At 37.6% G+C, this 13,980-nt stretch overlaps 1 protein-coding gene across 1 annotated transcript; it reads left to right on the top strand.

Moving 5' to 3' along the window:
* The first annotated feature begins 1,854 nt into the window (after window positions 1–1,854).
* On the top strand, window positions 1,855–10,032 carry LOC306869364 (globoside alpha-1,3-N-acetylgalactosaminyltransferase 1-like). Its single transcript, XM_079416113.1, has 5 exons — window positions 1,855–2,105; window positions 4,204–4,239; window positions 5,328–5,351; window positions 5,609–5,743; window positions 8,148–10,032. The coding sequence occupies exons 1-5, from the start codon at window positions 2,041–2,043 to the stop codon at window positions 8,836–8,838; spliced, it is 951 nt and encodes a 316-aa protein (XP_079272239.1). The 5' UTR covers window positions 1,855–2,040; the 3' UTR covers window positions 8,839–10,032.
* Window positions 10,033–13,980: the final 3,948 nt, after the last annotated feature.

The following is a 13,980-nucleotide window of genomic DNA, read 5'->3' as shown; positions in this document are numbered from 1 at the left end:
GACAAGGCGTGCTGGGAAACCACCCGGGAAGAGCGCTGTAGCGTGACGCTCTCACATTCTTTACCCCCTTCTACAGACACCTGCGGATTGTTGACTCTGTCTGGGTCCTGATCAAGGTTGTCTCCATAGCAATGTGCTGTGTCGCTATCACATTCTGCGGACTGAGACAACTTGATTTGTATGCCAGCGTGGCGGCTCCACAGGCACATACTCACACACATAAGCACATACACAGATATGCATTCACCTCCTAGCCCCTATCCCTCGCCTTCGCAGCTTTGTTCCGCCAGCCTGACAAACGGGTCCGACCGGCGCCGAGAATGGCTGCAGGAACGGATGGCTGCTTGCCGGAAACTGGATTACTCCCCTGTTGCAGTCGTGTGACTTTGTTGTTGATTGACTATGTGCTTTTTGTTGCTGGGGTGTTTTTTCTGTTCTCACACTGTACTCTCATAAGAATATAGTCTGTGAATTATTTTTTTTCTCCCCCCTCTCCTCATGTCAAGCTGTATCTCTTCTATAATACCTACATTTCACTGCTGGTTATACTCTGTATGATTATGTATGTGACAAATAAAATTACTTACTTACTAGTGTTTATATATCTTAATGTATAGCTTATTCATATCCATTTGTAATTATGTTCCTAGTTTTTGCTCATAGTGTACATACATTTACTGCATAATCCATCTGTGTAGTATGTTCATATCACCCATCTGTATATCATACTGATAGTATTTAAAAATGTGTAAATTATGTCCATAGTACTGCCTTATCTGTACATTTCTGTACATATGTAATATATTGTAGGCACTGTATATCCTGTACCTCTGCTTATTGCACTTCTGGTTAGATGCTAACTGCATTTCGTTGCCCTGTACCTTACATGTGCAATGGCAATAAAGTTGAATCTAATCTAATCTAACAAGTTCTTTCACAATCACAATCCCTTTTATTGCCAGATATAATGGGTTTACATGTACAAGGAATTTGTCTTTGTGTACTAGACAAAAATACAATCAAGAAATGAAATTATATAAATAAATAAATAATGGACGTTAATGCTCTAAGCAAATCCTGCAACAAAAGACAGTGTACACAGACGTGGTTTATTCCACTGGTTAATACATAAAAATAAATTTTTGCCTTGCTTAGTTGGGGACACTTGACTGATTGCACACTATTGGAAGAGAGCTGAAGTGGATGACGATGAAGACATCACTAAATCATCAATGAACTGACTTTAGCTGGAAAATGACTGTTGTTGTCCTCTATTTTCCTGTTGACACTGTAAAGCTGCTTTGACACAATCAGGATTGTATAAAGCGCTATATAAATAAAGGTGAAAAACAATTCAAATTATATCTCTATAGCACTTTTCACAGCTTTACAATATACACACACACTACACACACGCAGGCCAAAGGAAGTCTTCCTCAATGGTACACTTCAAGTGGTTGAATTAGATTTTAGAAATGTCTAATAATTGTGAGCAATTCTAAAGCAACACAGATGTTTTGTGGGACATTTTCCCCATGCAACCTCTTAGTATGAAAAATGAAATGGGTAAATAACTTAAAGAATTTAAGATTTTTAAACAATTTTATTTAAGAATTCTGTGCTACAAAAGAAAATGTAAACAAATGTGATTAATTTTACATGTGATTTTATTATTACATTGGTGTCAGAACAGTTTTTTGAAAAGGCAAGCACTGGCCAACACATTCCCTGTGAAACCATAGTTCACAGGTGCTATTAATCTGGGAAGACTGCATGTTGCACTTTAAAGCCAATGTATCTGACGAGCTCCTCCCGAACTTCGTTAATAACACATCATTTAGACTTACCTTGTGTGCTGAAGGTTAGGCTACAGATCGGTCATTGGTTGTTGTGTCCGAATAAAGCCCCACCCTTATGTGTTTGACTTTCAAATTTCTTCCGCAACATGATACACTGTTTCATGCCCAATATTTTCACCCTCTTTTTCCAGTTCAGTCCACCAAGTGAGTACGGACACAAGACCAAGCTGATTTGACAATAATGCGACTCCGTCAGATTTTTCATTTCTTCCTTCTTGGAATGTTTGTTGGCTTGTCCCTGAGTGGGTATGTATACGCTTAAATTGTAGCTGATTTACTCACATGTTTGGAATTGGAATGTTAAATGAATAAATACAATAGAGTAAAGATAAAAATAAAATAAACAGTGATTTACAGGTTTTTTTTAGGTAGGTCTATAGCATTAGTTTTTAAGTACAGAAATTTAATAAAGTAATCAAATGTAAAACAGCACTGCATATTTGACTGTATAAATTAAAGATTAATCTTTACTAAAGTTAAAAAAGCGATTCAATCAAGAGCAGTGAGAGACTTCTTTGTTGTTGCTGTTTGATTAATATTAAGAAAGTGTTGTCACTTTAAGAGAATGCACTAATTCAGTAGACTTATACTTTACGTTCAGGCGGCTATGTCTGCGATAGGATACTTACCAAAACGTGCATTTTGACATAATTTTTGTGTGAATTTGTCCATTCAAACACAATACTTCAGACTGAGAACTTAATATTTGCGCACGTTCTGAGACGCGGGTTTGCGCATGCACAAATCTTCTCACTGCGTGCGCGAGCTCGCATCCTCTGGCGCTTAAATGTTTAAACTGGCAAATCTTACATGAGTTTAGTTTAAACACAGATATCAACGTGTGCTGTTCAGGCCTGTGCGCGAGCGCTATCAGCACCCGGGTGATGACGGAATAAATGACAGCTGATAATCCATCATATGGCATTCGCATTGAACAAGAATGAAGGGTTTGTCCACTTTTTTTTCCTTCTTTTTTTCGCTGTTGTAATGTACTGGGAAGCCAGAATGCGCATCCATCAACAGAAGCGTACATTAGCCGAACCCTGTTTTTTACGTGTTATTTATAACAAACCATATTGCAGATGCGTTGTCAGATTTAAATTGAACCACGGCCCTAGGGCATGCCGAAGCGTGTGTGGAGAATGGAGGGTGACACGCAAAAAAAAAAAAAAAACCGGGAAAATCCCGGCCGTTCTATTCCCGGAAGAATGACTCCCACTCCCGTGTTGTTGTTGTTGTTGTTTTTTTTGGCCTAAATCTGTCACAGTAAAAAAAATATATATAGCGTGCCCACCTTAATTGAATAAAAACCTAAAATGTCGTTTTTTTTGTTGTTATATTGAACTGAGAGCCAGCTTTGCACAGTGTGCATTGCCCACATTAAATTTCATGTAAATCATCCATGCTAACACACACGTTTTCTATTTGAATTTTTATTTGTATTTATTTTTTTCATTTGAAAGTAGATATTTCACTCTCTATAGATATATTTTTCAAAGGCGGAGTTTCGAAGTTTCTCGCTCAAGTTCACCGAGACCTAAAGCGCATCCTGTTTGCTTTAAAGCGCAACGTTTGGATGTCCTGCCCGAAGGTATTATCACAGACAAGCCGTTAACAATCTGTACGTCACGGACTGCGCCATTCACTTAACTAGCCACAGCAAAGCAAACAGGAGGACAGCATAAATAGACAGAGCAACTAGAATTCACTTAGAAAGACCTGAGAAAATGTTCTCACGTGAGAGCATGTCAGTTTCATGAGAGTTGACACCCCTGGTTTTCAAAGCTCGAGATCAACTTACCTCAAGATGGTTTTTTCACATTACATGTTAAATCCTTTGAAGATGATACATGTTAGGTATAAAATTGTCTTTGTATTTCCATGGCAAAAATGCATCAGGTGCATGGCTTTCTGATTTCCCCCTCCATTATTGTTAGTCCTGACTAGCTTGTGCACTCCATGTACATAGTGGTTTAACCTTTAAATGTTCACAAAACAATCATAAAACCAGTTTATAGTATGTTTAAAAAGCTGCAATGAGCTGTTCTATTAGCTGAACCAGCCTAGAGCATAATTTATGATAATTTTGTGGTCAGATCTTTTGAGAGAATCCTGAAATATGTTATTGAAATGTTAATATGTTATTTGTCCATTCAAAAGGATAAGGTGACCAGCTTTTCTGCATGAGGTTGACAAACAGCATTTTCAGCACCTCATTTGCTGACAAGAAAAAATATCTAAAATTACTTAAAACCTATTTTTTAACTTAAGCACTGAAAAAAGTGTGTGTTGACACATTTCCAAAAGATCACTGCTTATAGGATTTTCATGTATTCTCTTACAGGCTCGTTTATTGGGGATTCACCTCCATTTGGTTTGGGTGAGTAGACTATATTCACACACATGAAACATCCAGTTTCAGTCTGATTAAAACAATAATTCCTCACAATGAAAAGGATTTAGAGGCTTTAAGTGAAAGTGACGTGACATACGGCCAAGTATGGTGACCCATACTCGTAATTCGTGCTCTGCATTTAACCCATCCAAAGTGTACACACACACAGCAGTGAACACACACACACACCGTGAACACACACCCGGAGCAGTGGGCAGCCATTTATGCTGCAGCGCCCGGGGAGCAGTTGGGGGTTCGGTGCCTTGTTCAAGGGTACCTCAGTCATGGTATTGAGGGTCTTTAAAGACATGAAAGCGTGAGAACAGGGTCAGTTGCAGCCCTGGTTGATCGAGATCAACTTACCTCAAGATGGTTTTTCAGATTTAATGTTGAATCCATTGAAGCCGGTATAAGTTAGACGCATCAAACCTTGAAGCAGATGGGCTACAGCACCAGAAAACCACACCAGGCAGGGTTGCCAGGTCTTCTAATCAAAACTAACACATTTTAGTTTTTGTGTGTGGTCTTCCCCTCTGTTGGGGGCCCCTTCCATCGAAATAGCATTCTGGGGAGATTGCTTTAACCCACAGACTAAAAAAACAACCTGCAGCAACGGTGTATAAGTAGGCTAATTTCACGGTAAAACTACAAACTTGGCAACTCTGACACAAGGTACCACGTCTGCCAGCTAACAACGGGAAATTGAGGCCGCAGGTTCTTAAAATATCACAATATAAAAGCTTTAGTCTGACTGAAATCATACCAGTGCAATTATTGTGTACCACAATTATTAGATAGACAGTAAATCACAATTATAGCTGAGCCTCTACCAGCATTTGTATAAACTGTGTGTATGCTCTGAAATACTGGTGATGCGTAACATGTAATCCTTCCAAATTTCATTATTAAGCGTAATATCTGACTTACAGATGGAGACTATGCATGTTGCCACTATGTTGTTTGACCATGCATAAACCTGCTTTTGCAGTTCGATTACAGCGAAACATGTAAACATTCTGTGAGGAGGTCTGTTGAGTTATGTAGTCCATTCTTAATTGTGTTTTGGTTTGCAGAGATCATCTAACGGGTCACCTGGGGTAAGTACTCATATAATGCATAAACACAAATTTATTCTCTTTAACATACACATAAGCTCATGCACACACATATATGCTGCTTTGAAAACAGAATTCACTGTTTAATACCCTGACATAGGGTAACTGAAGAATGCAGTTTGCTGAAAAAATATGCTGCTTATGGAAATTATTTACAGTGTACACATGCTTATATAGAAACACCAATGTTTATTTGCAATCAGTGAATGATTACGTGTGTGTGTGTGTGTTTAATATAGTCGAACAGATGTTGCTTCTGTGACACCATGGTTAGCCCCGATTGTTTGGGAGGGAACCTTTGACTCCACAGTGATCGACTCTATCTACAAACAACAAAACATCACCATAGCGACCACTGTCTTCGCTTTGGGAAAGTAACAAATTTACATACTTCTCAGACTCTCAAAATAAATCCATTTGTTTAAAATTTATTTTTATTACATTTTATGTTAATATAGTGTTCTTGGAAGATTTTATGTTCTTTGATTTTTTTTTTTTAAATTTAACTAGCAACAAAATGACTAAGGCAAAGTGTTTACTGTTGTAGTGTATTTTGCTTTCGCCAACCTAAGGAGGCGAAATAGTTTAGTGCTGGGTACTCAAGTTACAGGTGACTTTATGATTTTTAGATCATGTGTCACTTAAGGTGTGGTTAGGAGTAAGTCACATAACAATTGGAGAGATATCTAACTTGTAGAACCTTCACTGCATTATCAACACAAGGAAGACATAAGGGTAATAAAATACATTTTATTACCAAAAGACAGACAAGAGTAATCAACAACTACTAAATGAATACCATGAAATAAAGTAATAAAGGAATAAAGTGCATAAGATGCATAAAATGCAAGTAATGTTGGATGTTGCTATGTCAGAGCTACGTTATCTGGAAAGATTAACTGTCACTACTCTGAAACAAGTAAGGTGAAGAACCTTATGCATCAAACAAATGCCTGAAAGATTATTTGTTATCAACTGCAATCAGCTATGTAACATCTAATGTCAATTAGAAAAATCATATACTGATAATACACAACAATGCCAAGGTCTCTGGAAGAGGTTTGGATAGGTGATAGTTACGTTCTCTGTGGTTGAGTGAGCAAGAATTTGGTTGATCTGCTTTGTCTCTCTAGGATGGAGGCTCAGAACGTGGTCGTATCTGTTACTGCCTCAAAGCTGAAGACTCAAGACTCTGTATCTGTTATTGTCTCTTCCCTCACAGGCTAGAGGTTCAGAACGTGTTGATCTGTTAGTGTCTCCTGGACATGCCAGAGACTCAGAACGGAGGTTGATCTGTTGCAGTCTCACCTTCTCAGGCCGGAGACTCAGAAATGGTTTATCTGTTAGTGTCTCACCCCTTCAGGCCGGAAACTCAGATCATAGTTTCTGTTACTGTCCCTTCCTTCGCAGGACTGAGACTCAGAGCAGTGTATCTGTTAACATCTTTTCCATTGCAATACTCAGAACGGAAGTGTTTCTGTTAGTGTCTCTCTGGACATGCCGGAGACTCAGAACAAGGAGTGTCTTTTGGTACCTGAAGGTACCTTCATATCTTTCCGATGAGGAGGAGATTGCAATCTGGCGCTTCTTCATTTCCAGGCTGTGATTGGCTTTTTCCATCAGAGTGGGAGACACAGTGTGGCCCACCCTTCTTTCCTCCTGTGGAACTTATTTGCATGGTCCAAACACACATTTAGAAAAGTGTCACTAAAGATTTACCAATGCATCATTCACTTACTAAACCACAACCAGAATACCTTTGGCAATGTTACGAACACATTAAGTCCAAACATGATGGAAGAAGATTGAACTGTCATCATGCATTAATTTGTCCATCAATAGCTGAGTTTGTGTAAGATGTTGCACTACACGTCGCTGTCACTGAGAATACTTATTTCTCTGAATAAGTATAAGATGTGTGTGTTGTAGTTTGCATCAGTTTAAGGTTTGAGAACATAGTTATGAATGGATTTGGATGGAACTTTGTGATCTCGCTTCGTTTCACCCACTGCTGCTGCATCCAGAGGCCCTGAGGAATTTTTATGGCGGTCACAGGCCAAAACCAATCTGTTGGTGAGTGAAGGGCAGAAACTGCATTTTGACCAATGAGAAGTCCTGTCCTTCCCGGGCTTTGTACCAAAGGTCTTCTTCTTGCCCTCTAAGAGGAGTCTGGCTGTTGTCCTGGCATCTTTATCTGATGGCGTTGGACAGTTTACTTATGTTAGTCCACCAAGATTCAATCAAAATGTAGCAAACCTTTGTCCACTATAGAGGTCAGAGAGGGGCCCCACCATAAATGCTTTCCTGTAGCTCAAATAGTAGAGCATGGCGCTAGCAACGCCAAGGTCATGGGTTCAATTCCCAGGGAAAGCAAAAGCGGATAAAATGTAAAAACTGTAACTTGAATGCAATGTAAGTCACTTTGGATAAAAGCGTCTGCTAAATGCATAAATGTAAATGTAAAATCGGCCCTGGAATGTGCTGTCCACTACACTGTACATGCAAGCTAGTTTACTCATAAAAATGTCTTTTGTTCATATTTTTTGTATAGCATTGATTTGATTTATAGATCTATAAATAGATAAATAAATAGATATAGAAAAGTTTTTATATGTTATGTATATGTTTTTTCCCCTGTTAATTTTGATCAATTGAATGCCCTTGCTTAATAAAGATATTAATTTCTTTCAAAAAATATATGGGGTCAGTAAATTACATATAACATAAAACAGATATGTTTTAATATCTGTTCATCTCTCTTTTTTTTTTTTTTTCCAGATACACACGTTTTCTCAAAGATTTCCTGGAATCAGCAGAGGAGCATTACTTTGTTGGATTTCGAGTGCATTACTACCTGTTTACAGATCAACCAGAGGACGTTCCTAATGTAAAACTAGGTCAAGAACGTGACCTGACAGTAAAGAAGGTTCCAAGTATGAACAGATGGCAGGACATCAGTATGAACAGGATGGAAATACTGGAGAAACTAATAGAGAATGAACTGGCCAGTGAGCCTGACTATATTTTCTGCCTTGATGTAGATACAAAGTTCTATGGCCGCTGGGGTGTGGAGACTTTGGGTCCCCTGGTAGCTGTGATACACCCTTGGTTCTTTAATGTTCCAAGGTTCATATTCACTTATGAGCATAGATCAGAGTCTCAAGCATATATTCCATCTGGGGAAGGTGATTATTATTATACTGGTGCTGCATTTGGTGGCTCATTGAAAGATGTACATCATCTCACCAAAACCTGCCGGAAGCAGATAAACATTGACGTTGCAAACTCCATTGAGGCGATATGGCATGAGGAGTCTCACTTGAACAAGTATTTCCTTTATAACAAACCCAGTAAACTGCTTTCGCCTGAATATTTGTGGCGGGACATTAGTATGAGTTCAGACAAGGTAAAAATAATTCGCTTCTCTCATGTTGCTAAAAACAATGCTGAAGTTCGTCCAAACTTGTAGCACTTTTGTGAAAGTTGATATCCACATCAACATGCTGAGTTACACAAGAAAAAAAAATCGTATTCATTACTTTTGGGGTAAACTGGTCAATCTGGTTTTAACACAGCCATTGCTTTTGAAAAAAAAAAAGTTTGTAGATTGCAAATTTCATTAACAAATATGATTCAAGCGAGTTATGTTTCCACAGAGACTAACTGAAAGACATTGTTCAGTTTTAATTATGAATCATGAATGTCAAATCCTGTTTTGTTAAATCTTCTGTCTTGTCAAATCTTCTGTCTTTTTCTAGTAAAAAAACAAAACAAAAAAAAAACTGGTTTAACATCCTTATAACAACATACATTTACCTGAGAAGCAAATGGTATGTAAAAAGACTTGTTTCTTGGCATCAAGTGTTTTCTCTCCATTTGGAGAATTTAAGCATAAAATTCATTAAATGTTTTATGTTTATTATCATCTACCTCAAAATACCGAAAACACACACTACTTTTATAATACACCCAAACAGTAACACTTGTAATAATGTATTTCTTAAGCCATGAATGTATTAAAAATGTAGCTACTACTTATATATGGTACATTTGAGAGAACTTTAAACATAGTAAAACTAATGATAATACATTATTCAAATTCGATCAAAAACAGTATTCAAAAACATCCAATTCACTGAATATCCCACAAGCTGTAATTTTGCCTTTGTCTTATGCTGTTTCACATGTGTTGCGTTTGTAATGTTTGCAGAAAAATATTTTAAATCTATCACATTATCTGGTGGTGTGCACTGTAGTCCTGAAACTGTATTGCAACCTGCCACTCCTGCAATTCAATCCTCCTGTTTGCACACCTGCACTTCAGGTTTTGTACAGGGGTCTTTTAAAGCATAATTTAAATATAGATCCGGCTTATCCAGAATTAGATATAATTATAACAGTTGTTCAGCAAGAACCATGTAGCAAGTAGTAATTTGGCTAAATGATATGGAACTGTTTGGTCAAGGAACTACTGTCTATTAGAACTACTGTCCAATCAGAATTAAGTATTCAACTGTATTATGGCATAAATTGTTATTAATTTATTCATTTTGCATTTGGCTTGCTTAGGACATTTAGGCATGGGCTGAACTACCTCCTACTGTATGTTTGTTGAAAGGCACAATATGTAAGATTTTTTTTATTAAAATATCCAAACAATACCGGAACAGTGTTATATATTTTATTGACTTCTGTACTTACATGATCCCAAATGTTTCCAAGAAACATTTGATATAAAATTTATATGAAAATGTAGCCATAATATTGAAAACTGAGAATGTTGCGCATCGTGATATTGAGTTGATAATGATAATAGTAATTGATTGGAATCGTGAAACCAGTGAAGATTCACACCCCTATTTTTAAGATGGCAGTACTGATATACAGAGATTCCAACTATACAGGTACATCTAAAAAAAATAGAATATCATGAAAAAGGTCAATATTTTTTTGTCACTCGTTTCAGAAAGTGAAACCCATATATTATATAGATTCATTACACATAGAGTGAAATATTTCGAGCCTTTATTTCTTGAAATTTTGATGATTATGGCTTATAATCATCTTTCCCCTGGGGAAGTCATGGCCTAATGGTTAGAGAATTGGACTCTTAATCGAAAGGTTGCGGGTTCGAGTCCCCGGCCGGCAGGGATTGTAGGTGGGAGTGAATGTCCAGTGCTCTCTCCACCCTCGATACCACGACTGAGGTGCCCTTGAGCAAGGCACCGAACCCCCAACTGCTCCCCGGGCGCGGCTGCCCACTGCGCGTGTGTGTACGTACGTACTTGGATGGGTTAAACGCAGAGCACCAATTTTGAGTATGGGTCCCCATACTTGACAATACGTCATGACTTTACTATATTTACAGACAATGAAAACCCAAAATTCGGTGTCTCAGAAAATTTGAATATTACACAAGATCAATAAAAAAAGGATACTTTAATCAGAAATGTCAGGCTTCCAAAAATTATGTTCATTTCTATGCACTCAATACTTGGTTGGGCCTCCTTTTGCATGAATTACTGCATCGATGTGGCGTGGCATGGAGGCAATCAGCCTGTGGCATTGCTCAGGTGTAATGGAAGCCCAGCTTGCTTTGATAGCGGCCTTCAGGTCATCTGCATTGTTGGGTCTGGTGTCTCTCATCTTCCTCTTGACAATACCCCATAGATTCTCAATGGGGTTCAGGTCAGGCGAGTTTGCTGGCCAATCAAGCACAATAACACCATGGTCATTGAACCAGCTTTTGGCATCTTTGGCAGTGTGGGCAGATGCCAAGTCCTGCTGGAAAATGAAATCAGCATCTCCATAAAGCTTGTCAGCAGAAGGAAGCATGAAGTGCTCTAAAATTTCCTGGTAGACGGCTGCGTTGACTGTGGACTTCAGAAAACACAGTGGACCAACACCAGCAGATGACATGGCAGCCCAAACCATCACTGACTGTGGAAACTTCACACTGGACTTCAAGCAACATGGATTCTGTGCCTCTCCACTCTTCCTCCAGACTCTGGGACCTTGATTTCCAAATGAAATGTCAAATTTACTTTAATCTGAAAAGAGGATTTTGGACCACTGAGCAACAGTCCAGTTCTTTTTCTCCACAGCCCAGGTAAGACGCTTCTGACGTTGTCTCTGGTTCAGAAGTGGCTTGGTAGCCCTTTTCCTGAAGACATCTGAGCGTGGTGACTCTTGATGCACTGACTCCAGCTTCAGTCCACTCCTTGTGAAGCTCTCCCAAGTGTTTGAATCAGCTTTGCTTGACAGTATTCTCAAGCTTGCGGTCATCCCTGTTGCTTGTGCACCTTTTCCTAACCAAATTCTTCCTTCCAGTCAACTTTGCATTTAATATGCTTTGATACAGGACTCTGTAAACAGCTACACCTTTCAGTAAAGACACTCTGTGACTTACACTCTTTGTGGAGGGCGTCAATGTTCGTCTTCTGGATCATTGCCAAGACAGCAGTCATCCTCATTATTGTGGTTTCAAAGAACAAGCGATACCTGGAATTTATACTGTAGGGATGGTCATTAATTGAAACTCATATGTAAAATGTAAATATCAGTATGTTTTGAGATACAGATTTTTGACTTTCATGAGCTTTAAAGTCTAATCATCAAAATTAAAACAAAAAACTTTTGAAATGTTTTATTGAGTGTAAAATATAATTTTAATTCAAATTTATTAAATGGATGCCACCTTATTGGGACAATAAAGCCCTCCCTACACCTACCCTAACCCTACCCGATACTTTCTTTTCAACTTTTTGATTATTTCCTTAATTTTTATTGAAAATAAATGCCTTTCTGATGCGATATGAGATTTGAAAAGGGAGAAAAAAATGTTTGGCAAAAGGTGAGCTCGAACTCGGATCGATCGCGTCAAAAAGCATGCGGCTTACCATCTACGCCACTGAAACCGATGTTGTACTTTGATAACAAGATGGGCTATTTGGACTTAGTGTAAATAGACACTCCGTTATTAAAATACCTGGAGGTGAGGAATAATACAAAAATTGTCATATTCACTCAGTATTACTTGATATAGTAATTCACAAATGTACCAATTACAATTAAGTAGAAATTAATTGTATTCAGCTGTGGTTTAGGCACTAAAATATTTTATATTCAACCACATTTTTATATTGAAATAATGAAGATTTCTGTGCCACCCCAGGCTGGTTGCTGGCCCCTCCCTGGCCACCCCTATGAAAACATCCTGGCTCCGCCACTGCGGCTTGAACCTTTTACTGGGAAGAGCCAGAAACATGAAACAAGTGAGAACAATGAACACTGTAGTCAGAACTAAGGTGAAGGTGCCTACAGGTGGTGATCTAGTAGAACTGCAGGCAAACCCATAACACCTGGGTGTATACTATTTCTATCCTGCATTTCCTGGATTTACGCATTTGCGCATTGATTTAATTATTAAGCTTGTTGGCCTGAATCTCAGCCTTTTAAAAAGCTGGCTACTGAATTTTTCCCTCAATGGACACCACATTGATTTTCGTATTTTTAAAGGTAAAACTATAACATATACCTAATCTTGATTTGTTGTTTGTATTTACAATACTAAATTGTATGCCTGATACCAATAATTAAAAAAAAAACTATTTAAAAATAAAAAGAATGTTAAAATATTACTAATTATTAAATGATCTCTAGTTTGTTTCTAGACTAAAATGAAGTGGGAAGAGTAATATCATGTCGAGCAGTCAACAAGGCTGATATTTCCCAAACTCTAGCAGGAGAGGGCGTCTTTCAACTAAAATTCTGCGGAGTTAACTAAATATAGCCTTAGTGAGATTACTGCTTCAACACATCTCTCGGTAACTACATAGCCTACTTTTCATTCAAAGCGGAAAAAATCATAAAGAAAATTAGAATTGTTACATTTAATTTAAAATAAATGACCTTTGATTTTTAGATGTTCCATCTATTATCCGATTGTTTAGGTAATTGCATGACTACGTTTCTACTGCAAACGGGAATCATTTCTATTTATGTAAAGGACAATTGTAAGAATACTGTGACTGGCACAGTCATCAGCTAGCAGATCATTAACTAATTAATTTATCTGTCCATTTACTACTGGCAAACGTTAGACTTTTCATGCAAAATAATGATAAAAACTTAGTCCTCCTGAGTTCTAGCCAACTGGCAATTTTTACACCAGATTTTTTATTCATTAAAAGGTAACTGAAAAAAAACAAAAAAAAAAACATGAGATTAAGATTACGTGTTAAGACTTAACAGTTTAATGCATAAGTTTAAAAGCAAAATCTTTAGCCTAGGAAACCACTTCAATCATTTTTCAACTACTTACACACGTTTTCAAAACTTTTGCTTCCTTTTTTCAAAACTTTACACACAAATCCAAGAACTGCACATGCAAAATGCCTCACATCTCTTGCAAATCACAAACACATCTTAAAAGCAAACATTTGCAAACACCTTTGCCATTATATTAATTTCTCTTAGATTTTTGTGTGTACATGGAGAACTGTTTGTTATATTTAGCAAAAAATTGGTAACACTTTACAATAAGGTGTCATTTGTTAACATTAGGTAATGTATTAACTAACATGAACAAACAATGAACAATCCATTTATT

The sequence above is a fragment of the Barbus barbus genome (genome assembly GCF_936440315.1).
Source record: "Barbus barbus genome assembly, chromosome: 5".
NCBI classification, from domain to species: domain Eukaryota; kingdom Metazoa; phylum Chordata; class Actinopteri; order Cypriniformes; family Cyprinidae; genus Barbus; species Barbus barbus.
The sequence above is the reverse complement of the archived record's forward strand: the minus strand, read 5'-3'. Positions and strand labels throughout refer to the sequence as shown.

Coding starts and splice junctions, on each gene's coding strand:
- LOC306869364 (XM_079416113.1), top strand. CDS start 2,041: ATGCGACTCCGTCAGATTTTTCATTTCTTCCTTCTTGGAATGTTTGTT. Junction 2,106..4,203: donor GTTGGCTTGTCCCTGAGTGG/GTATGTATACGC, acceptor ATTCTCTTACAG/GCTCGTTTATTGGGGATTCA. Junction 4,240..5,327: donor TTCACCTCCATTTGGTTTGG/GTGAGTAGACTA, acceptor TTTGGTTTGCAG/AGATCATCTAACGGGTCACC.